Source organism: Leuciscus leuciscus (genome assembly GCF_965113295.1).
Source record: "Leuciscus leuciscus genome assembly, chromosome: 14".
NCBI lineage: Eukaryota > Metazoa > Chordata > Actinopteri > Cypriniformes > Leuciscidae > Leuciscus > Leuciscus leuciscus.
In genome coordinates, this window is record NC_138738.1 from 13257097 (window position 1) to 13283139 (window position 26043).

At 38.4% G+C, this 26043-nt stretch overlaps 1 protein-coding gene across 2 annotated transcripts in view; it reads right to left on the reverse strand.

Moving 5' to 3' along the window:
• negr1 (neuronal growth regulator 1) overlaps nt 1-26043 on the reverse strand; it is a 134010-nt gene that overhangs the window by 25219 nt on the left and 82748 nt on the right. The window contains exons 7-8 of one of the 2 annotated variants that reach the window (XM_082137405.1): nt 22753-22794; nt 18229-18270 (exon numbers count right to left, since the gene is read on the reverse strand). The exons of the other annotated variant lie outside the window; for it this stretch is intronic. Coding sequence (XP_081993531.1) covers nt 18229-18270; nt 22753-22794 — 84 coding nt within the window. The remainder of the gene's footprint in view (nt 1-18228; nt 18271-22752; nt 22795-26043) is intronic. 2 annotated transcript variants of the gene reach the window in all.

The window sequence follows — 26043 nt, forward strand, 5'->3', positions numbered from 1 at the left end:
TCTTCAACTTCAGGCACTTTTATGTACCAGACGTTCTTTTCTTAAAACAAACATATTTTAGCTTTTCTATTTGTTATAAAGAACAATGAAATTTGGAAAAATATTTTCCATACATTTATCACTTATTTCTTTCAATGTTAAAATCCATAAAACAACATGATAAATTACATTTTAAAACTGCACTAATTTAAATTATGTGAAATAAACATAAACCATTTCAGTTCATTATATAAAAAGTATGTATATACATTTTCACAAAAATTATGACTGTCCCTCAGCCATGGAATCATCTGTACCACAACTAATTAAGCTTCTTTCATTTAGTAATTTTAACAATCAGTTCATTCAACAGAAAACAATGCAAGATACATGTTTCAAATCACAGTTGTTGCTGAATTAATTACAGTAATACAGGCTATGCCACATTAGAAAATACACGTGCATAACCTAACTTATGTAATTGAATCCATAATGTTTGTAATAGTATCTATCCAGTGTGTTATCAAAAGGTGTGATGAAGCACAGCCATGAGGTTCTGTGCTAGAACAGAGTTTGCTGGCAATGAATACAGTAAATGATTTTGACTATTTGACTGAATATACTGTACCTTTACAGATGAAGGTTGAGTTACAGTAATGTAACTACCATGTCTCTACCATGTTTACAGTATCACATGGCATACATACTGTAATGTAAAAGGCTGTATTTGATGCCGTCTGTCTGTCCTTCTACTGATGCATCTCTGATCAATCTGATGTTTTACAGTCATTGACTGTTTCCTCTCCCTTATACTCTATTCTGCTTTACAGTATTTTCACAAATGGCAAATTTCTCTGTATCTTTCTCTCTCTCTCTCTCTCTCTCACACACACACACACACACACACACACACACACACACACACACACACACACACACACACACACACACACACACACACACACTTTGAACATAGCGGTGGTTATTATCTATAAATCACTTATGTAAAAATAATTAATTTGGTTATCCATATCGGAAATTGCAAACAAGTTCTATAGAAACTGTATAATCAATATCTATACAAATCTATAGGTGTACCAAATGATTCATTGATTAACCATTAAGATCAGTTGGATTAAATAATAGACACATGTATTAAACTGAACAAGAAGAGATGCAAATCAAAAGTTTGATAGTAAGAGCTTTATGAAAGGCAGTTACTGTGAATGAAACATGTATGTAGACGAAACACTTATTTTGTGTTGTGAAAAGGATACTTTGTGATTTTGTGTATTGTGCTAACACAATTGAAAACATAATGAAATGTTTGAAAAAAGTGCACTTTTGATGATCTGCTGTGATATTAGCACTAAGAGTTTTGAAAATGTACACCTAACTTGTGAAAATAGTACCAAAGCGAATAAAAAAAAACTGTAAATCAATCAATCGATCAATAAAATAAATTTGGAGCAAAAGTGCCCATGGAAAAAACTAAATAGATAAAAATGTACACATATAGTAGTGGATATATAGAGTGAACACCCATGTCTGTGTATGTGGCATTAAGTATTACACAGACAGAAAGGACGACAGGTAATATTCAAGATGTGACTGAAATAGGACTGACAAGATAAAAGCTTTTCTTTGAGATCAAGAGTAGAGAGGAAGGGAGGGAGGAGAATTAAGAGATAAGAAAGAGAAGAGATGGGACACTGCATGTCAAAACAAAGGAAGTTCCATGCAACATCTTGTCAATCCTGAGCATGTGCAAGCATACCCATTTTCCTCTGAAGCCCTTCCAAAAATGCAATGTTAAGGTATTACAGACTAAATGGATGCATGAGAGATTTCACTGCAAAATTACCTCTGCTGATTCTTTTGTACAAAACTTTTGCATTTATACTTGAACATTAACCTGCTCATCCTCTGCATCCAGGCGCTTGTTTGGGCCTTGATGCTTTTGTGCAGAGTTGGTGCTAGTGTGTGTGGGGGGAAGGGAGAGAGAAGCTACGGATACCATTTAATGGACAGCCCAGTGAAGGAGCCCCAGAGTGGGTGAGATAATCAGGCCGAGAGTGCATGTAGGAGAAGCACAGATAATTGAGCGTAGGAGAGGGAGAGAGAGAGAGATGGGAAGGAAAGGTGGGGGTGATTCAGTATAGGAGAATGGACTGGATGCGAGTGATCATTTGCTATTGCCCATTTATGGCGGAACATGACATCTCAGAGAGGGTACAGAGCTCAAGGCTAAAGATTAATCTTCACAAGAGGAAGAGTGCATTTTTGCCCCTGGTAGAAGATTTTAGCCCATGAAAAATGCATGTTTTCGTTTTTGTGTTTAGTGTAGGTAGGAAAAAAAAGACCAGCTCTGGCTTACAGAAGCTTGAATACTTTTGCGAGGACAGTTCGTTGAGTTTTGTGTGTGCTTAGATTCTAATTTATGCATGTGGAAAATGATGAAAGCAACATTAGTGGCAAAACAACACACACATAAGCATAACCAGAGTCCAAAATCGACTTTTTTGCCACACCTGGCAATGGAAGAAAATGTTTTGTCATAAATATTGTTTACCGGCCATGAAAATGGATCTTGCATTATTTTCTATTAATATACAGGCCTATTTTTGTCTGTAATAAAGGGGTTTTAAGCTGTTTTTTTCCCCCTTGCATATTTGTGACAAACATAACTAAATCGTCAGTGCAACAGCAAAAGAAAAAAAAGAAAAACATTAACATTTTACCTGAGTTGTGAATGCAAGATCGTAGTCTGTATTGAATGTGATGCAATAAAATCTGTGTAGCATGAAATAATAGCAAGAATCATTCTATTGAGTTGTCCTTGTGGGCAGCACATAAAAACAAACATACAACACTCCTGACCAGTGTATTCCAATTCCCAAACTAATGACACTTATGAGTCGCTTCTCTGGATGAAAAGCTGAGTTATGATGAGTAGATGAGTTATTGCTTTGAATCAGTCTGAAAGATCCTTCACTGAATAAAATCACTCAGATTCAAAACCTACTCACTTAACTGTAGTATTCTGAAATTGTTAACAATTTTGAGTGAGGGTTTTAAGGAATATATATAACATACTACTAATTTCCATTAACAAATCTATGATTTCTTTTGCTGGGGCTCTGACGATTTAGGAGGTGTTCACACTTGTACTGTAGTTTGGTTGTCTACAGCTCTACAACTCTCCATCTCCACATAAAACATGCAAAACACAAAAGTTGTGTGTAGCAAGCAGGGTGGGGCCAAGAATCGGGAAGGATAAAAGGGGGAGTGATGACAGTGCAAGATGAGAGAGGACCAGGCATGGGACAATTATGTTGTGTTAATATGTTTATATGCGGCAGTCATCTGTGAGGGGCTGCTACTTTACTTTTTTCTTGTTGTTTATGTTTATCTTGTCATCAAAGTTGCGTTGATTGTTTGCCAGTTCCCGCCTCCTTCCCTGAGCCTTTAACATTGTTACATTGTGATTCTGAAACATTGTGTTTCTCATATTTTTGTTTTGGTGGCCAATCAGAGCAGATAATTAGCTCTTCACATTGATTATGGACATGTTGTATGATTTAAATGTACATGTATCTTTCTATTCAGGAGACTCACTTGGTTGTTGTGGCCAGTGATCTCCCGGCCGTGAATAAAACTTAATTTCTACAAAGAGCAACTTGGGAGTCGTTTCAGGTATATGCTGGAGAATACACATATGGATTGGCCGGTTAGGGGCAGTGCAACATATGGAATGTCACTGGGGTGGCTCCAGCCTGAGAAGGTGGAGGCTACACCGGACAGTGACGGCAGAGCGGACTCTGCCAAGGGAAAGACACGGGCTCACCGCAGGGTCGTGGAAGAATACGCATATGTGATCGCCGCAGGGATCACCACATATGGAACCCCCATCCTAGCACAATTTACACAAGCATAAGAGTACTAGGCCTGGCGTCAGACGCTCTACAACGTCTGACTGCAGAAGGGGTGCGGAAGTACTCAACAGGGTTCGGCTAAGTGGGGAACTCGACTGGAGCAGAAAAGCGCACGTATCCCCTCTATGTGGAGGGGAGTGGCGCAGCAAGCCGACACTAGAGCGGGAACTTCGGTGTTACTGGCTGGTTGAAGCGAGCACACAGGAAGAAACCGGCTCAACACGTAGGCTATAAAACCTAGCGAACATGTTAGTTGTCGCCCAGCCCGCAGCTCTACAGATGTTTGTCAGCAAGGCGCCGTGTGCCAGCGCCCAAGAAGAAGCGACACTCCAAGTGGAGTGGGCTCTCAACCCGGGAGGGCAGGGCACGCCTTGGGCTTCGTAAGCCAAGGCGATGGCATCCACTATCCAGTGGGCCATCCTCTGCTTGGAGACAGCCTTTCCCTTCTGCTGGCCTCCGTAACAGATGAAGAGCTAATCTGAGGTCCTGATGCTTTGCGTTCTGTCCACGTATAGACACAGAGCGCGAACGGTACAGAGAAAAGCCAGGGCTGGGTTTGCCTCCTCCGAAGGCAGCGCTTGCAGGTTCACCACCTGGTCCCAGAAGGGAGTGGTAGGAACCTTGGGCACATATCCGGGCCGGGGTCTCAGGATCACGTGAGAGTTAGCCGGGCCGAATTTTAGGCACGATTAGTCGACCGAAAATGCATTCAGGTCCCCTACCCTCTTGATGAAGGCCAATGCAACCAGGAGTACTGTTTTACAGGGCAGCATTTTTAACTCCGCTGACTGCAAAGGCTCAAAGGGTGGTCTCTAAAGTGCCGAAAGTACCAGAGACAAATCCCAAGAGGGTATAGAGAGCGGACAAGGCGGATTTAGTCTCCTCGCCCCCCTCAGGAACCTGACGATCAGGTTGTGCTTTCCCAGCGACTTACCCTCAACTGCATTGTGATGTGCGGCGATAGCGGCACCAAGGGTGGAGGGAGACAGCCTTCGCTCCAACCCATCTTGCAGGAAGGAAAGCACAGCTCTGATCGAGCAAGTTCGGGGGTTCTCCTCATGAAAAGAACACCAATCAAAGAACAGGTTTCACTTCAACACATAGAGGCGCCTCATAGAGGGGGCTCTAGTGGAAGTGATGGTGTCAACTACCGCCTGGGGTAGGTCACATAGAACCTCCGCATCCCGTCCAGGGACCAGACATGGAATTTCCAGAGGTCTGGACGCAGGTGCCATAGGTTGTCCCGTCTCTGAGAGAGCAGGTCCTCTCCCAGAGGAATGGGCCAGGGAGGGGCTGTCGCGAGGAGCCCTAGTCCCGGGAACCAGGTCCGGTTGGGCCAATACGGCGCAACAAGCAAGACCTGCTCCTCATCCTTCCTTACTTTGCACAGGGTCTGTGCAAGAAGGCTCACAGGGAGAAACGCATATTTGCGTAGGTTGTGCATAGGGCCAGTTGTGTGCCAGTCCGTCCGAGCCGAGGGTCCCCTTGGTCAGGGAGCAAAACAGCTGGCAGCGCAACATGTCCGGGGCGGCAAAAAGATCTATATGTGCGGTCCCGAAGCGCCTCCAAATCAGCTCGACCACCTGGGGTGGAGTTGCAATTCTCCCGGAAACACCTGTTGCCGTGAGAGTTCGTCGGCTGCATGGTTGAGCAGGCCCGGAATGACATCCTGAAAAGGACGCATGGTCACGCTTCTGTTGCTCTTTCAGTTGAAAACAAAAAAGAGAAAATAAAAATCTTTCCGCGCTAAGGCACCCAGGGGTAGCCGCGGCTGTAGTGAGTATAAACTCCGGGAACGCCCACCAATACCGACACACACACAGTTTAATGCTGTGAGAACAGCAGTTGTGAGCTACAAGCTCGCAGCCACAGCTGATTGCGCCGTCACACCAAAGCTGGAACAGAGTTAGAAGACTTTTCCAACTTGTAGAGTCTCTTCTTGCAGCACTCATGAAGTCAAGAGTCGTTCTGTAGACACTCGAAGATGATAGGGCTCCCTGAATTGATCCCAATTACGTTGTCACGTCGACGTTACGTCGAACGTGAACGACTGATAGGGAACAGCTCATGCGTGATTGAGGTAGACTTGTAGTCAAGACCGCCTAAACCGAGACCAAGACACTACCAAGACCAGAGGGTATCGAGACCAAGACAAGACCAAGACCAAGACCAAGACAGACCAAATCAAGACCAAGACCAAGTCGAGACCAAGACCGAGACCAAGTCGAGACCGGAGGGGGAAAAAAACAGACTAGTGTTGAAGCTAAGCAATAACTTGTATGAATTCAAGAACAGCAGCATACTAGGGTTCAGCCGCAGTTTACATTCAATATTAGACGGTATTACTTCAACTACACAGGCAGAACAATACAGAGACAGACCATGTCATGTGTGTGACTGTGAGCTCACTGTAAATGTTTACTGTTTACTGCTCACTGTAGTCAGGAGGCCTGAGGATCTCCTCCCTTCATCGGCAGGAACGGGAAGTTTTTCTTCCCCTTTTATCATTTATTTAAAATCATAAGAGGAGAAATTTTCCTCACAATGACCAAAAACCCACCAGAGGAGGGACAAATCCTTTCACAGCCTCGAAGAACTTGTAAGGTAAGATAGACTACAACTTGCTCTTTATTTGAATGAAATAGTAATAATAATAATAATAATAATAATAACTGAGATCTCAGGAATAAAATTATATTAATTAAATGAATATCACAATCACTACTGTTTTTCTGCAAAGAACTTGCTTTTAATTATTAGTATTGCAAAGTTTTTTTTTCTACATTTTGCAAAACAGAAGTTGCTTGATTTCACAATCATTCTATAATTGTGAGTATTTTTCTATTTTGCATCTTGCAAAGAACAACTTGCTTACTCTCACACTGTGGACAAAAATGTATTGTGAGTTTCTATCTTTTTCCTTTCTGCAAAGAAGATTTGTTTAAATAGAATGGGGAATTGCTGTGGTAAACCAGACGCGGTCCCTGAATCGAGGGGGCCTTTGAAAAAAAACAAAAAAAAAAACTGGGAATTTGAGTAATGAACACATTGAACAGATACAATGGTGGTCAAAATTGACGAAAGGGTATTTGACTCATGCGGTTCTCTGAGTGTTTCAATTCTAGAAGAAAACAGAAAACAGTTGGAGCAGTTGCCTTTGAAGAAGCAAAAGCAGGTAGACTGGATCCTGTTCAACAAGTGGGAGAGAGGGGCAGAGCAACAAAAACAGCAAAGAAAATCTGCCACAGAACCTGCAGCCCTTAATGCTGTATAAACTACAAAGCAAAAACAGGAAGAGGAAGATAAGGCCTGCACAAGTCATTGCACCCTCCCTACAGAATTTTGACTGATCAAAGTGTCTAGGCAGCTGCAACTGAGGAAGCAAATGTCCCTTCTGCCCAATCCATGATGAGGAAAAGATTAAACCTGATGACAATTACACAGAGACTGATGAGACACTAGCATTGCTATGGAGGGAGGTAAACAAATTGTTTCAAATTGTAAGAGAAAATTCAAAGAGACGTTTGTTTTATCCATTCCTTTCAGATAAAAAGGTGTCACAGTGAGGAACCTTGATGAGAAATATAACATCAAGATCCAAGGCCAGACTGGAGAGTCAAGAAGCCCTCAACCTGCTAAAGCTTCAGTTTTCCTGGAGAAGGAGGGCCCATATGGGTGAAGCAACCTTGGAACTTAGAGGAACTCCGAAATGAGGCTGCCACACTTCCAGACCCAGAAAAAGGGATGAAACGGTTTATCAGAGCAGTGGAGAACAATCGATGCCACATTCAAACCCACAGGACGAGACTGGGAAGCTATTTTCAGCAACAAGCTCGGTTTGAAATGGACTGAAGTACGTGGAACTGGTTAAGATGTTTTTAACCCAAGAAATATAAGAATAAATGCTGATGCAGGTTCAGATGGAACTGACACTCCAGGGTGGCAGACTGCTTGGAACAGGATGAGTGCCAGAATGAGGTTGATTAGTGAGCAATCACACACAAAGCAGCTATAGAGGAGGTCACCAACCATCAAGAAGACCACTAGAGTGTGCCATCTCCAGGAGGCTGTTAAGGGGCATTATATCAGTGGAAAACTGCTGCAGAACCATGTCGCGTCTGTGTTGAAAAAGATACTGGGCCAAGGATTGTCCAAGTGAGAGGAAACAAGATCTCACACATGAACCATCTACTCCTCACAAAATTACCATCTCCTCTTTCCTCTAACAGCTCTTGGTTTCCATCAAATGTGAGAAACCATAAATAGGATAAAGGACTTTCATTACCTTTTTGGTGGACACAGGTTTCCTTTGATCACTGCAGAGACCGCTCTAAAACAACTGGTTCATCTGGCATACCATTGGTTGATAAGTTGACTATGCCATTGAGGGTAACAAACAAGCTGAAACAAGTGACCCATTCTTTCCTGGTTTCTGAAACATGCCCTGTAAATTGAATGGCTAGTGATATATTGTCCAAATTGGAATTGATCATTTTTATTTCAAATGATGGTATGGAAGCTCTCACCTATTGTCATGAGCTGTGGGTCATGACCTGAAGGACAAGATCCCGGATACAGGCGGCCAAAATGAGTTTTCTCCGCAGGGTGGCTGGGTGCTCCCTTAGAGATAGGGTGAGGAGCTCGGTCACTCGGGAGGAGCTCAGAGTAGAACCACTGCTCCTCCACATCGATAGGAGCCTGCTGAGGTGGCTCTGGCATCTGTTACGGATGCCTCCTCCTGGATGCCTTACTGGGGAGGTGTTCCGGACGCGTCCCACCGGGAGGAAACCCCGGGGAAGACCTAGGACACGCTGGAGGTATTATGTCTCCCGGCTGGCCTGGGAATGCCTCGGTATCCCCCCGGAAGAGCTGAAGGAAGTGTCTAGGGAGAGGGATGTCTGGGCGTCCCTGCTTAGACTGCTGCCCCTGTGACCCGGCCCCGGATAAGCGGAAGAAGATGGATGGATGGATGGATGGTATTGAAGTGTTCAATTCCGGAGGTGCTTTTATGCAAATTACACCAAACTGGTATTATAGTTGGGCTTTAACTCTTTCCTTTGATCCATCTCTGCTTATCAACAAATGTTGCCAGATTTAGAAAAACTACCAAGGAAAAAATTGGATCTTGATTTTATTGGTAGCCCAGCAATACCCTGCATTCTCTGTTAAAGGGGTGGTTGAATATGATTTCACTTTCTAACTTTAGTTAGTGTGTAATGTTGCTGTTTGAGCATAAACAACATCTGCAAAGTTACAACGCTCAAAGTTCAAAGCAATGGGAGATATTTTCTTTTAAATAAATTGCTTTTTAAGGACTACAACAAATGGCTGGTAGGGAATACACAAGCCTCCCCCCGGGTTAGTGACATCACCATCCCTAATATTTACATAAACCCCGCCCCCGGAAAATTTTTGTGTAATTTTTTGAACATCAATTTATAGATTATCAAGACAGACTATGCTAATCAATGACTAGAAGATAACTACACATAAGCTAAATAAATTCACCAACTAACCATTCAGAAATGTGGTCTACATGTTGTCACTTCTTCTTGAGTCTCTCCATCTTTCTGACTCCGGTTTGAATATAAAAGGCTAAAAGTTTTAGAAATTTTCAGTGCATGTCTGTGTGAGGTAAAAGGACATGAGCTCTTGAAACTCCACCCTATGTCGGGAGCAGCAGCTCATTTGCATTTAAAGGAGTTTAAATGCTTTTAGCGTGCTCGGTTTTGGTGGCATTCCACCTTTTAAGGCGAGACACTACAGGTGAATAGGGTACAATTTTAAAATAATAGATATCACCATGAAACTTCCTCAGTTGATTACTTACACAAGTATATATAAAAAATGTATTACAAGTTTTAGAAATTTGTATGTTTAATTATGCAAATTGGGCATTATCTCATTAAATATGCACGATTTTGCATATATTTTCGGTAGATAGATCTGAACATATGATAAAGCCAGGTGCAAAATTCTTTTTCATTTTGTTTACACACAAGATGAAAATAAAAACTCAGAGGGATTTCAGGATATATGCTTTCATTACCTAGGGAATCAAAATATACTGTCCATAGCCATAAAAAATTGATTTTCGCCATATTTTTTTTAATTAAAATGTCACATAAATCAGGCCAGGAACGATTTATTAACAAATCCTTCTGAAAATATCTTCAGAATACTGCTAAGTGTATAACTGGAGAGTTTGGTGTACACAGGTGCTACATAGGCTGAGATGTTTCTACTGGAGAATGACAAAAAACAAATTGAGAAAACGGCAGTTAAAGATTTAAATAGCTCTAAATGAGAAATCGTCGTTAGCTTTAAATCCCCCTTTGGACATTCACGATTGGTTACTGATAGAAAGGAAATGCCCATATTTGGGTTACATAGCGTTGTGCAGGAGACTCAGAGCTTTACAACGATCCCGGTCATGACAGACTTCAGTGAACAGACGGATCTCGGCATGTCGCGTTGGAATGCTAACTTCCTGGTAAATTTGGGAGAAACTTACTGCCGCAAGTTAACAAAATGTAATCAAATAAACATCTTAATGTATATGTTCAACGTTTTCTTTATAGCAGCTTTAAAGAACACATATTGAAGGAGTAAACTAGCCCAAAATCTCAAAATTGACCACTGCATGAAAAATCAATGTTTTTGCCTGCCGTGTCTCGCCTTAACTGTGTTTATTCCACATGCAGTGCATGCTCTGCTAATGCAGTCACGAACGGCTCATTTAACTGCTACCCGTTCGCTGCACTGGCAGAACGTCTCGCTGATAATGTCCAATGTCACACTGAAATAGTGCACCATACTAAATCCATTCACACTGCTACAGTACCTACTGAGGATGACGGAGATCCTCATGACTGTAGAACACATTCAAAATTAATTATATTGCTCAAAAACCTAGAACTTTCTTCAGAAATTAAAATCTGTAAATAAGCCACACAAGAAAAAGCAATGAACAGCAAAGGATGCTGCACTTAAACATCAACAGCCAATCGTGTTAACCGCATTCACATCTCTGGCGCCCGATTATGTTCAGCTCCCACCAACGTTGATCGAAATTTAAAATATGACTACCGATCAGGAGAGAAAACGTTGGTCAGAGGGGGGTGTAAAATGTAAAGAAAACATCAACGAGGCAGACCACATCTCAATTGGTATGGAAAGATGCAAAAACAAAAAGCCTTCCCTGCCAAAACAATTGTATCCAAATTTCACAAAGTGGTCTCACGAGGCAGACCACATCTCAATTGGCATTGAATGATCAAATTGGAACTTCCTGGGAGGCCCCATGATTTACAGTTGTGGCAGAGAACTGCCACAAAACTGTTACATCTGCGCAGCGAATAACGTGGGAAGACGAAGTAAGCCACAAACTTACTCCGGCCACCCCACACAAGAACTTCCTTTTCAGCACATCATGATGGATTTCTTCAAGTTGACACCATGCCGAAGATATATGTATTGTCTTGTAATTGTTGACTTGTTTTCAAAGTGGGTTGAGTGTTTACCAAATAGAAAAGCTGATTCTACGGCTGTAGCAAAAGCTTTAATTGGAAAAGTTATCCCAAGATGGGGAGTACCAAAAAGATTGTCCAGTGATAATGGGACACATTTTGTAAATAAAATAATCACAAAATTGGCGAGCGGATTGAGAATAAATTTGAAAACTCATCCACAAAGTGGAGGCTCAGTGGAAAGGGCAAATCAGACTGTAAAAACCAAATAGACTTGATGGCCATGAGAGCCCGAAAAGGGATCAGGACAGATCTCAGCCCACATTACATTTTTACAGGTTGGCCTATGGGAGTGGGAATCAAGCCTCCTCCCCAGGAGGACCTTGCGGCGGTCGATGAACAATTGAGAAAATATATGATGTCTTTAAAACTTTTAAATGTATCCAATCGCAGGTGAAAGCTGCTTTGCCGGTTTTAGGTGATGAACCCCAACATTCCTACGAGTCAGGACAGTGGATCTGGGTCAAAGACTTCCTGAGGAAGGCGTGGCATTGTTCAAGGTGGTTGGGGCCATGAGATCATCCTGACAACCAACACTGCCATCAAGGATGGCGAGCGTGATATCTGAATTCACGTGTCGCACTGCAAACCTCCCCAACCTGACGGCACGCAAACTGAATCGAGGAAATACACCAGCCGAAAAGAAATCACAACATCTTGGAGGAAGAAAATGCTGAGACATCTGTGGGACTGGCCAGACAAGCATGGGGTCTGAGATCAACCGTGGGCCAGCAAATGATTCTGATTAATGTGACAACAATAGTCTATAAGTCATTTTGATTATCTAAATTTTCTTCTAAAGTTCGTTTCATGCCTTTGTTACTTACTCTGCTTATCATAGCAGTTGTATATACTGCTATATGTATTCATGCACTAATGAGAAAGTTAAGAAGTGTTAAGCAAGCAAGAAGGACAGTGTGTGTGTACAAATTATTCAGTTGGAGAAAAATGTCTTTGATATTTAGAGAGCAGAGAGAAATGTTGACGTCAGAGAATTTTAGAAAGAAACTAAGTAGGGGAAGATGAAGGTCAAAAGTAGGTCATTTTATTGAGAATATGATCGTGTAAAAACTATCAGAGGGAGGAATGTGATATAAATATTTTATGTAATGGGTATTTTCAACATTAAATGTACAGAGAAATGCAGACTAAGGATGCTCAGGTCAAAGCCATATATACTTAATCAAAAAGTGCTAAACACAGTAGAACTAACAGTCATATGATTAGCTTAGATCATTACAAACCAATCACCAGAACAAATCACAGTGAAGAAGACTTGAGTGACAATGATTTTTACTCAACTGTATGATTTAAATGTACATGTATCTTTCTATTCAGGAGACTCACTTGGTTGTTGTGGCCAGTGATCTCCCGGCCGTGAATAAAACTTAATTTCTACAAAGAGCAACTTGGGAGTAGTGTCAGGTATATGCTGCACAGCTGAGAAATAGATTCTACGCTCAAAAGACAACAACAGAACATCTATGAGTGATTGAGGTGAATAGAAATACTAAAGATTCTACACTCAAAAGACAACAAAAGAAACAGCTCATGTGCGATTAAGGTAGTGATAGTAGATTTTTGACAGGATACCGTCACCATACTTCAGGGAAGTATTGTATTAAGAAGTCAGATTGAATTGGTTATATTCGTATTCAATATTTCCACGACAGTGGCCTAATATGAGGAATATTTCACATATGTGTTACCACATGGGGATCAAAAAAAAAAAAAAAAAAAACCCCAGCAAACTGGCATAGAAATTTGCTTTATTTACTCTGCAAAGCCAATTTTTACTTGCAATTGGTGCTCAACAAGTGTTAATTTGGAACCCTGCACAGCTGAATATTCGGGCACATCTCTAGTGAGTGATACAATTAATGTGCAATATGTAAATTTCTATTTATACATGCTACCTGTACAAGTCCATCTGTGCGATATGCAAATTCTGTATTTTTTACTTTTATTTGACATTTCTATATCTTTATACTCATACTAGCTGTACAGATCCATCTGCTCTACAAATACTCATTCTCTGCTTCACAAACCTATATATAGCAACTCTCTGTAGACATACTACTCAGTGTAGACATACCACTTAAAATAATCTGTAAATAAATTTGTCTTCTGTTAATCAGACTGCAATTACAGCAAGTTTCTGTTATCAATTCAAATTCCTTGTGTGGATGAACTTCAACCAAAACTCATTCTGATACGAAAAAATGCATATATGCATTGCAACTAAAATAATTAAGGCTGAGAGACATTGATTTTACAAGAAATCTTCCACAGAGTATTACTGCTACACAATTTGATCAGGGGGTTCATCCATTGGTGCATAAGAACTAAAAAGAGAGCAACATAGTGAAACACAGCAGAAGGCTTTTCTGTGATGTACAATTAAAGCGATTCACTGTATGCCCCTGAATGCGAGATCAAAGCAGAGCGCATCAGTATGCAGAACAGGGTGCAGTATTGATTTTTGAGCTATTCCGAGGGCTCATGTAAACACAGGATCATTTAGAATGGGGATGTCTTCCACAAAAGCACACATGAGACTCCAGTTGAACCATATTGAATACAAGCATTATTGCTCTAGCCATGCCCGTTTAGAATCTAGAGGTCAAGAAAGATTTATGACATGCCACATGCTTATCATCCACAACCAGAAATGGTGCCGTTTTTTCATAACACGAAGCAAAATGAAGGTCAGGTAGCACCACATCACGTCTATACGAGGGGTCTATCCCTCCGTTGATCTCAGCCTTCCTGATGCAGCATAAATCTGATAAGTGCACCTGAAAGAATCGCTAAACAGGATTATTCCCCGATAGGCCACTATGCCCCATGCGGTCCATTCTGAGAGAGTTCACGGAGTGCCAGGAGACCACAAGCCTGAAGGATTATACAAATAAAAAAGGATAGAGGCTGAACGACAGCTATGGTAAGCTAAAAAACTGAACTCATTAATATTGAACTTTGGACCAGGTGAATTTTAATACCAAATATAATTCCAAATTCTATGGCAAGCCTGAAGCATACTGTGCCCTTCATGTGGGACGTACCAACCATTACACATTTTTATATGAAAACTTGATGTGTGTGTATGTATATATTGCTGTTTAAATGGCTTTATTTATTTGATCAAAAACATGTCTGCAGCTTAATATTTTTGTGGAAACCATGATATATTTTCTTTTAGGATTCTTTTAGGCCTAGAAAGTTCAAAAGAACAGCATTTATTCGAAAATATTATTTTGTCACTATTGATCAATTAAATGCATCCTTACTATGTATGTATGTTTGTATATGTATGTAAAGCAGTGCTTAAGGTTAAAAACCTAAACATTATTGTAAAATGAGGTGTTAATTTTTTTTTCCAAAACAATACAATTAAATAAAATTACACCAGGGCTTACGCTTGAAAATCTAATGAAAAATAGTGAAATCCTGTAGTGAAAATGATAACATCACTAGACTGAAATGACTGACTATCTTGACAAACCTGAGATGATATGAATCTTGTACACTCTGGACTTGATTCTCATTAAAGGATTATATTATATATAGAGTGGCACTTCTTTCAAAATAATTGACACATGGGAATAAACTATGTGATGCTGGACAATTAGTACTGAGAGAAGGAGTTGCCCAAATATGTAATCTTTTATTGAACATTATCAATGTAACATTTTTGACAGCATTTACCAATGTAATTAAACATGCTAAAGGGACATCTTTAAAAAATGAAAATTCCTTCATCATCAACTCACACTCCAAAAACAATAAGTACCATGTCACTCATGTGCTGTATTCCAAATCCTTTAGAGCCATATAATAGCATTGTATAAGGAACAGAACAGAATGTAAAATGTTATATACTGACAATCATAGGATTTTATGTCCTTTAGGAGCTTGACAGCCACTGGTCATCACCCAATTTTGTATGAAAAATTTGTTTGAAAAGAAGCCACATATTTTTTGTTTGATAGTTCATTTTATATTCCACAGAAATATATCATACGCATGATATGAGGATGAGTAGATTATGTCAAAATGTTTTAATGGCTGTAAGTGACAGTCTCATTTAAAGGGTTCTAGTCAAGTCTGGCACACTATAAAACACTACAAGAGGAGATTCCAAATGTGTGGGACCTCTCCACAAAAATAGCGCATTTCTGCAAGGCATAGATAAAATGGGAGGATAAATTACTTGGATTTTAATGCTTAAGAGGCACTTTTTAAGTGAATAAAGAGTCTTTAGAAAGTTTAAGAGTATTAAATGAAGTAAATACATTTTTTTTTGGATTAATTTGAACTCAAGAGGTCTAGATGCATGAAATTATACACTATAGTACAGTAATACACTTTATATTCATCAAAAAAAGTCCTGAAAAAAAGAAAAAGGGTTTCCACAAGAATATTACATAGCACAACTGTTTTCAATATTGATAATGAAATTATGTTTTTCATTATATATTTCTAAAGAATCAGGTGAGTAATGTCTCCTGAAATTTCAGCTTTGCAATCACAAGAGTAAATTAAATTTTTAAAATATATTAAAATAGAAAAATTATATTTTTTATTAAATAAATACAGCCTTGGTGAGCATGAAATACTTATTGGTGAGCATAAAAGACAACCCCAAACTTTTGAATGGTAGTGTATGTAATCTTTTATGCTTTTGCCACACCATTTTGTGTTTTCGTAAAAAAACGACATCTATGCCATAAAAAAGCTGACGTATTCTTCATTGACTGACTGGATGATTAGCTGGTTAAGCAGGTTAAGATGACTTTTGAGGACACTAGAACACGCTAAACCTTTTGACAAAGCCTATAACAGCACATCAGCATTTTAATGCAATAAAAATTCTATATGAACCAGAAATAAAATGGCACAGTGCATTTATTTTGAAAACCCAGCCCTGACACAAAAATGCAGACATGTACAACTGAAAATAAAAAATAAATATGGATTATAAAAATATATCTTCATAATTTCATTGCAGAACATATTTGAGGTAAACAACCTAATTATAACCATTTCCATTCTAAGCAAGCACATGTCCATGGGCAATAACTCTCTCTCTCACGCTGATGCTAATTTTGGTCAAAAAGGCCCTGTTTGCGATAATAATCAGTATTCATGCACCATGCATGCTTGGCATATGTTCTCCCATATGCTTGGAATCCACTGCAAGGATTCGGAACGCAGCGTTGTAACAGTTCACAAGAAAAACACTGACAACACTATTCCATCACATTTGCCAGATTAGTTCACATTGGAGATAAAAATGAGTTTCATTCGTGGTGCTGGAAAGACAAAAAAACTAGTATCTTGATCTGCTGACAGCGGTAATTGCTTTGTTTTGTAGACACAAAAAATTAGGAATGAGAGTCTCAGAGGAAGAAAAAAAAAGCAATGTCAAACTAATGACATCCAACTAATAACCTCATTTGTTGATATGGTGAATGAGACACAGTTGGGCAGGATATTAGAGCTATAGTTATGCTCTTAAACATGATTATGCTCTAAAAAAGCCCTGTAACTAAGCTAATTTGGAGGTATGAAGAATGAGATCATGAGAAGACAATTGAATGTGGACAGTGTCAAATTGTGAAAGGATTTTTGTTTGAAATATTTTATTTTGGATATTTACTTGAATTTCTTTTTTGTAAAAGTCACATCATAAAAGCGCTTAATCTACCAACCAAGAATCAGGTTATGATTATATATACTGTATATACCTATAGGGTACCTCAATGTATAGAAACAAAAAGTCAAATCATTTAAGGTTGCACTTTCTTCTAAAGAACAACTTCAGTACAATCTATTTGACAAAACATCAAGGGGAACATAAATCATAACTTCAGTGTTGTGGCCTGAGCTCTCAATATATATATAAAAAAATATATAAAAAAAAATGAAGCACACTCTATTTCAACGAATAAATCCCAATAGCACAAATGCTTCATAAATCTCACTTTGTGTGGAAGCTGTCTGAACTATTTGTCAGAATGGTTACCGATAAGAGACAGGTTGGTTTTCAGTGGAATCAAAAGCATGTCTGAATGCAGCTGCTATTTCAGCCAACATGCAGAGAAACACAAAAGTGTTGGCAGTGTGTTTGGAGAAAAGCGCATACTGTGTGTGAAGTAGGGATTGATTTTCACAGTCAATTATAGCCATTTTTAGCGCAGTTGTAAATGTGTAAAGAAAGGCCAAAATGTTTCAAAATCATGCAAGGGAACTATGAATAGGTATTGACAAGCATCTGGTCGGCAAAGATCTAACATCCCCTCCTGTTTCCATTCTGGCAAGTATGAAATATCTCACACATACAAAGTAAAGAATGGATTTAATAGCTATTGAGCAATGTTTTAATTTTATACATATACAGGGAAGACTGGGGCTAATAGTCACACTTTTTAAAGAAAGGTGGGTCCAATTTCTTTTGCAGACACATATCTTAAATTCTTACAAAAAAGCTATCAAACTGGGGCATGTAACATGCCCCTACAGCAGAGGCAATAAGCTGTCACAATAGAACCCGCCATTATAGGTTTTTTTAAAGAAAAAAGAATCAATAAAACAATTATGAAAAACAAAATTATCAACAAATGTTGTAATTAATAAATTAAAATTACAACATACATAAGTCATGTAACACCTGACATTTACAAGAAAATACCCTCGTCTCGAAAGCCATTTGAAAACCAATTGCCTCGGTCTTCCCTTGTGCATACTCATATACATTTCTATATATCATTGCATTTGCATACCGTATGTATTGCTTCTTTCTGAATACCCATAATCCAACCCTCCTGTGAAGAGATGTCAAAACATAATTAGCATTTATCAATTCATTTATAGTATTTGTCAAATAAGTAGTGCACCTGTTGTGAAGAATTCAAACTGTCCTCTCTCGGCCAAGTCGCTCAACTAGGACATCACAAAATTAACTAGATAGAAATACAATTTGGAACTTGGAACAAAACAAGAACAGTGGGACGTCGAGACAGTTTATCTCAGCGATTGATACTGCCGCTACTGCAGTGGACCATGAAATTGTCATTTGTTCTGCAAGCGTTGCATCAAATGAAAGTTAAGGGCTACACACTGGCAAAGGTCTAAACTCTGGCAGTGAGAGGACCCCATGGCTAATTATATCCATTCCATACAAATGGTATACCTACTAATACAGTGGCATATCTGAATGGAGTATGAAAATGCATTAAGATCTGTAACGTTGAATGATACTCATTGTGGTTACTAAGAGCAGCCATGCAATACAACACATCACACACGCTGTTAGTGTGTGCATTGTGTCCGTGTATGTCAGTTTATGTGTTAAAGAGAAAGCATAAGGAGAAGTAATGTATCCCATTTTAGAGATTACATTTTCACACTGGCTTTCAAAAGACATGTCTTAAAAGAATAGTTCAACCAAAAATAAAAACTTTGTTATCATTTATACACATTCATATTGGTCTAAACCCGAAGGACTTTATGTATTCTGTGGAACACAAAAGGAGAAATTGTGAAGAATCTACTGGTTGTTCTGAACATTGATATACATAGATGCCTCATTAGTGGCTGTTTCTATGGGCCGCCCGGAATGCTCAAAACACCAGTCCATAAACACTCAAGAGCAAGATGACTGTGTGTCAGCAACCATAGTTAGACGCATGTCTGAATATCTATACCTGCCATAGACTTCAGATGATTTTGCACAATACCACAAGACAAAGGCGTCAGCTAACACAACATTAAAACGTTACCATAGTATAAAACCTGTAATATTGAGTTAATATATAAAACATCAGCCAACATATTCTCACCTGTGAAAGGTTATCAAGTGTAGTGAAAATGCAGTGTTTTTTAAATTTTGCTTATTTAATCATGAGTTCTGTGCATTCTCACATAACTCTGTCCTCATTCATTTGTTTGTTCATTTGTAAGTGTTGTTTGAGCTGTTTAATATTAGGATTTTATTTAAATCCTCCAACACGGCATCGCACTGTAACATCAAGTCCCGCCCTAAGCACCCCCCATGATAAAATATGTCCCTGCGGCTATGGTGGCCAGTGAACTAAGAGAAGAATTGAGTAAACTATAGTTACCTAGTTTATTTCTGGATCAGCGCCAGCCAAAGCACATTTGAATTGAGCAGTTGATTATGTGATGCACTGAAAGTTCTAATCACTTTGGTGTGATCGTTCACGTCAAAGGGTTAAAGTTGATGTGTTTTGGGAGTGGAGGTACAAATTGAAACTGAGGGGGCAATGTCCCCTTTTGCCCACTTGTGGGGCTGGGCCTGACAAGGACCCTAATAATCCGACTGTAATCGGACTAGTTGCACAGTCAGAATAAAAAAAGTCATATGTAATCACGTCAATCGGATTTAAATTTCATTTCGGATTGTACTGTATATGATGGTTTAAACCTTTTCTAATCCGTTCAATAGTACATGTAAACACTTGATCAGATTGAAAACCGAATCTGGAATGTTGAAACACGTAAACACTATGTTTGGATTCATCAATTGAAATGATTTCATTCCAGTTTAAACAAAAGGTGTCCATAGCTAGTGTAAATAAATTAGTGATTTTAAAGAAAACAAAGTGAACATTCGATAATGGCAAAGGTAATCTAAATGTGAAAATAGAAGAAATGGGCATATCCGATATCCGGTTATTTATATCCAACAACGGTCAGTACAATTCTTTGAATTTTTTCCTTTTGTGTTATAAGAATGTCATGTGTTTGAAACAACATGAAGGTGGGTAAATAATGACAGAATTGTCATTTTTGGGTGAACTACACATTTTACCTTGAACCCGTCCCCCTCCCCCTCCTCCTCCCAACTCCACACACACACACTCCACATTTCCCCAGACAGAGAATATCATGGTCTGTGATTTCAGTAAGTAGCACAACAGTGAAAACACAGCGACGCTATAGATAGTGAGAGACGTTCAGAGACGGCGGAATCAGTTGCTGCTCAGGAGAAGAGAAAATGGCAGACAACAAATAAAAGAGGGATGTCGAGGAGGCGTATTATCAATATCCTGCCCTTCATGCAGCCGCGCTAAAGCAGAGAATGAGGAAGCCAGAGAGAAGCAGTCAGCGTTTAGGAAAGCCACTCGCCCCAGCGCTACACATGACAGTGCCCACCATAACGCCACAGTGCTCGCTCAGAGGGGTGTCAGTGCTGTACTGTGCAATGCCACAAGTTCAAGAAATAATACACAAAGAAACACAAAGAAAGAAAGTGAAAATTTAGGGCTGTCAATTTAACAGTTTTTAATTTAAAGTGATTAACGCATAAAGAAAATAACGCAAAAAAAATAACGAACTAAAAGCATCTTTTTTTACTTTTTTTTTTTTTTACTTTTTAGTAGTCTAATTTGCTATTATTTTGCAAGATTTTAAAAGATTCATTTAAACTGGTTCACAAAACTGAATCAAGTCCAGGTGGTTCTCGAGTCTACAACTCATGAAAACGAGAACCATCTGTTTTGGACATGTCAGACAGTGCGAACCAATGAGTGAGCTGAAAGTAAGAGCATTCGGAGTGAACCAAGAATTTGACTGACAGGGTCAACAATTTAAACAGCCAAAAATGTTAAATAAGGGGCTTTCGCACCGGAGGAACCTTTCATAGTTCCTAGAACTATTGGCGGAAGTTTCCGGTTTTTGGCGTGTTCACACCGCAGGCACTAGGAACGATTTTAGTTCTAGGAACTCCTTTTGGAGGAACTAGTTTAGCTCCTACTTTAGAATAGGGTCTAAACCATAGACTGTAAAAAAAATATGGACGTAGTGTCCGTGACGTCACCCGTAGGTTTCTGAAGACCGTTTTTGAAGCCTAAAGTGGGCGTGGCCGACCGTCGCCATCTTGGCACCCGCCTTTTTAAAAAAAAACAACAACTGTGATTATACACAGAATATAGACTATATATTTACTCCAGAAACTAACTCGAAGATAGAAAACAGTGACAGATGGACTTCTTAACCTTTACTTACATTACTGTGTACTTTCTATGTGTAACATTTCTCTCTAATATCGTGTTAGACAGATCGTAAACTAATGAACACGGAGAATGCGAGCACTGTTTGTTTGAAATAAATATAAAAATCACAACAACAAGCATGCCTTACGTCACTTCAGAGTTCCTACTGGCGGTGCGAATGCAACCAGGAAAACGTTCCTATGGGAACCATTAGTTCTCGGGGGAACCATTCTGGTGGCTAGTTCCAAGAACTAAGTTCCTTGAACTATCTGGTGCGAAAGCCCCTATAATAATACATACTAGAAATACATTTACACTACTGTTCAAAAGATTTTTTTTAAAAGAAGAAAATTATACTTTTATTCAGCAAGGATGCATTAAATTGATCAAAAGTAAACAAATGTATAATATAAAAGAATTCTACTGTATTTAAAATAAATGTTGTTCTGTTTATTAAAGAAAAACAGTCATAAAAACAACATGATGGTTTCATTTTCATTAATCAGCACAATGGTTTTCAACAGTGTTAATAATAAGAAATGTTGGTTACAATTTATTTTAAAGTGTCCCTGTTACAGTGTAATTATACATTTAAGTACTGAGTAATACTAATTAACTACATGTACTTACTATTAGGATTATGGTTTGGTCTAGTTGCATGTTCAGTAATTATGCATAATTAAAAGTTCTTACTATAGTAACTACATGCTGAAAATTCAGCATTACCATTGTAGAAATGAATTATATTTAAAAAATATTAAAATAGAAAACAGTTCTTTTAAATTGTACTAATATTTCATAATATTACACTTCATATTTTGATCAAATAAATGCAGACTTGGCGAGCAGAAGAGGACTTATTTCAAAAACATTTTAAAATCTTACCGACCCCAAACTTTTGAACGGTAGTGTTGGTTTAATAAATAGCGTTGTATTAAAATACGAAAAAACATTATATGTAATTGTAGCATTGTTTAATGTAAATGCAAATTTATATTTAGGTTCTAAATGACTTTTTTAGAAGCTAAATCATGGCTACAACTGCTTTCTCAGCAAACATTCATATGTGATGAATTAATCAACATAATGTAAATAATATGATAAAAACAACAACAACCGATTGACAGCCCTAGAAAAATAAATAAAGTGACGACACACAAAGCTGAACGCCAGCAGGCATCCTGGCCAATCGAGAGAAGGAGAAATTGCAATGAGGAAGAGGTCATTTTTGGTTAGTGCAGCATTTCGGATCCCTTACTGAGCTGCGAACAGCATGTGACATATACTGACCTGGACTGGAGACAGCACTAGTTGTTGTGGGTTCAATAATTGCTACAGGAAAAGAAAAGGAGAGGGAAAAGAGGACATTTATATATTATTAACATAATGAAGACCCAAAAGAAGGGAAAAGAGAACAAAAACATGCAAAGACTGGAGAGAGTGGTGTGAAAACGCTTCTGTGGTCAGCGGGCAATAAAAGGGCCCTTCACACCACAAAATAAAACAAATCCCTGCTGAGGTTGATCATCTTGATCAAAATGTAACGTTCAATCAGTTCTTGTTCGGTTTTTATGTTCAGAGGGGTTTTGACGGAGTCGGTTTCAAATCTTATTATGATCGCTGATCTTTGATACTCCAAATTAGAAGCTTCTAAGCATCACTCAATTCAATGGACCGGAATGAAGCTCAGTTCAATTAACACATGAAATTAAATTTGCACCTAGCAGACAGTCGTTTAATCATGACGATGTAATATAGTTTTCATATTATTAATAGATATCATACTCTCTCAATTGCCTCAGCTCCCTTTTTGGGAAATGTTAAAAGCAGGACTTTAATGTCAATCCATTTTTAATCTCATATATGCTCAATATTTTCCAGCGAGTTACTTAACTGATGGTAATTAAAACCTAACGTCAAGATCTGGGGGGAGATATACAGAAACACCTCTGTCTTCCACATTTTCCATCTGCTGATAAAGTAAAATATAAAAAATACAAAATGGATCCATGCCGAATGCAAAGCAAAAGTATTTGGACACTTAAAAAGGGGTGAATGTCATTGCATTATACAAAATATCAAGTCAAGTGGCATCTGCTAACAAAAGTGGCCAACTTAAAATTTCCTAGCCATTTTTGATATTCCTGTTAACCAGCTGGTCTCAAGGTAATTTTTTCTTAAGGTGAATTCTGCTTAAGTTCACACAAATGCCCTTGTAGTTACCACAGGTGTAGTTCATCACATTAAGTGTGAATACATTGTTAAAATATACCATTTACTCCACTTTCCTGCAACAACGCATAAAGCATAACACGCAGCTTTGAAGTCTGTATTATTTGTATTGAGCCTAGATGTTTATTAATCAGTTTAGATCTACTTGCTTTATGCGAATTCATAGGTCAGAGTTCACCAAACTTGGATTTGGGCACACATCAAAAGGTGAACTCTCTGCATGTGCTTGCGTTTCAAGTCTTCCACGCTGACTTGCGTTTAAATGGAGTTGAATGAAACACAAACTTTAGCCTGACGGGATAGTTTACCCATTAATGCATATTTTGTGATCATTTACTCACGCTCATGCTGTTCCGAACCAGTATGACTTTCTTTCTTCCGCAGAACACAAAAGAAGATATTCTGAAGAACCAAACAGTTTTGGTTACCAATGACCAATTGACATTGTATGGAGAGAAAAACAAACAAACAAACAAAATATCAAAAATTTCTCTTTTTATGGTCTACAGAAGAAAGAAAAGCATAAAGGCTTGAAACAGTGAGTAAATTAAGAAAAGACAGAATTTTCAGTTTTGGAACACAAAAGAAGATATTTCTCAGTATTTTGTTTTTGTCCATATAATTAAAGTCATTAGGTCCAATGTAACCCAATGTAATCCAATGGAGCCCAATGTTCTTCAAAATATATTATTTTGTGTTTCACAGAAGAAAAATGCACACAGGTTTGGAACAATGAATAAACGATGTCAATATACAGTATATATATATATGTCGGGTTTTTTTTTTTTGTGTGTGTGTGTGTGTGTGTGTGTGTGTGTGTGTGTGTGTGAAAGAACTATCCCGTTATGTCAACCAAAATTGCCCTAATTCTCTGTATCTTAATTTTGATCAGTCTTTCTATTATAGTTTAAAACCAGGCAAAATTCCTTTTGTGAAATGTTTTGCTTAAAAAGGTCTGTGTTATTTTTCTTCAAATTTCCACTTGGTTCAATTGTTTGCCATCTCATGCAATGACATTCAAATACTAAAAGCGACCAAATGTGTTATTATAGTTTGGTGTACTTCTGCTTGCCTTATCAACTTTAATGAGCCTTTATTAATGAATAATGAATGAATAACATATGACAACATACAAGGGGTTGCATGACAGACACTGGTCATTTGCTTTTTAAGAAGGAAAAGACTCAAACTAAGTCACAAACAAACCATCTGGACATTTGTCAAAAGAATTATCATTCCCTTCCAAAATCCTTTGTGACAGTAGAGATGAACTGAAGGAAAAAAGGATCCGTGTTTTCTCTTTTGTTGTTCAAATCAACATTACAGTGACTCCGTTACAGTAAGAATGACTTTGTGATTAAGGGGTGTAATGACCTCAACAGAGGCTTCTCTCTGGTAAGCCCTTTGCTAAATTGAGTCGAGACGTTGCCAGTGTTGAGACAGAGTGTGTGTGTATGAAGCAAAAACACAGGTTACCGCTTTCAGCTGACATTTGTGTTAAGTGTACAGACATGCAACCTAGAGCAATCATCACCACTGACAGCACAATGCACACTTTGGGAATAAACTAACTTTTCAAAGTAAATCAAAGGGTATACAACCAGGTTTATCTAAGGAGTTACGTTTTAAAGATTATGAACAAATACTTATTTATTCATAGATGTATTGCATGCACATACATATAGGTTATCCTTGGTTTGTATATCCAGGAGTTTCTTGGGGATATTTTGGGGATATTTAATTTAATTTGATCAATCAATCAATTCCTCTTGAAACAAACTTTGTTGTATTATTTTAATTTAATACTGTGAAGCTGCTTTGATACAATCTGTATTGTGAAAAGCGCTATACAAATAAACTTGACTTGACTTTCTTTTTACTTTCTACTTCTGGCCCTGTGGAATTTCAGAAATTAAAATCCCGTAAAACACACTTTCGCTAGTTTATCTACTTTGTAGATATGTCCAAGACTGTATATACATACATATACCACAGGACAATTCTTTCATTTTAATTATCTCCCATCCATACATATTATTTCCACCACATCTCAAAGCCAAATTTATTCTTTATGGGAAATTACATTGATGTTTTTTGCTAATTGGACAAGCAGTTGTAAAAAATAATAGATGAATGGATATTTTTGCTATGAAATGGCCAACAACATTCATAGCTAGCATTTTATGCTTCCTACACACACAATTACAATTATTTTTATGCATAATTTGACAATATTACAGCTTGATTACAACTGAGAGACAATAAAAAAAAAGTCATATTTACCTTACGCATACCTCAAGCATGCTCTTCACTGACACTGTTGTCTCCTTGGTACAGAACTACACTAAC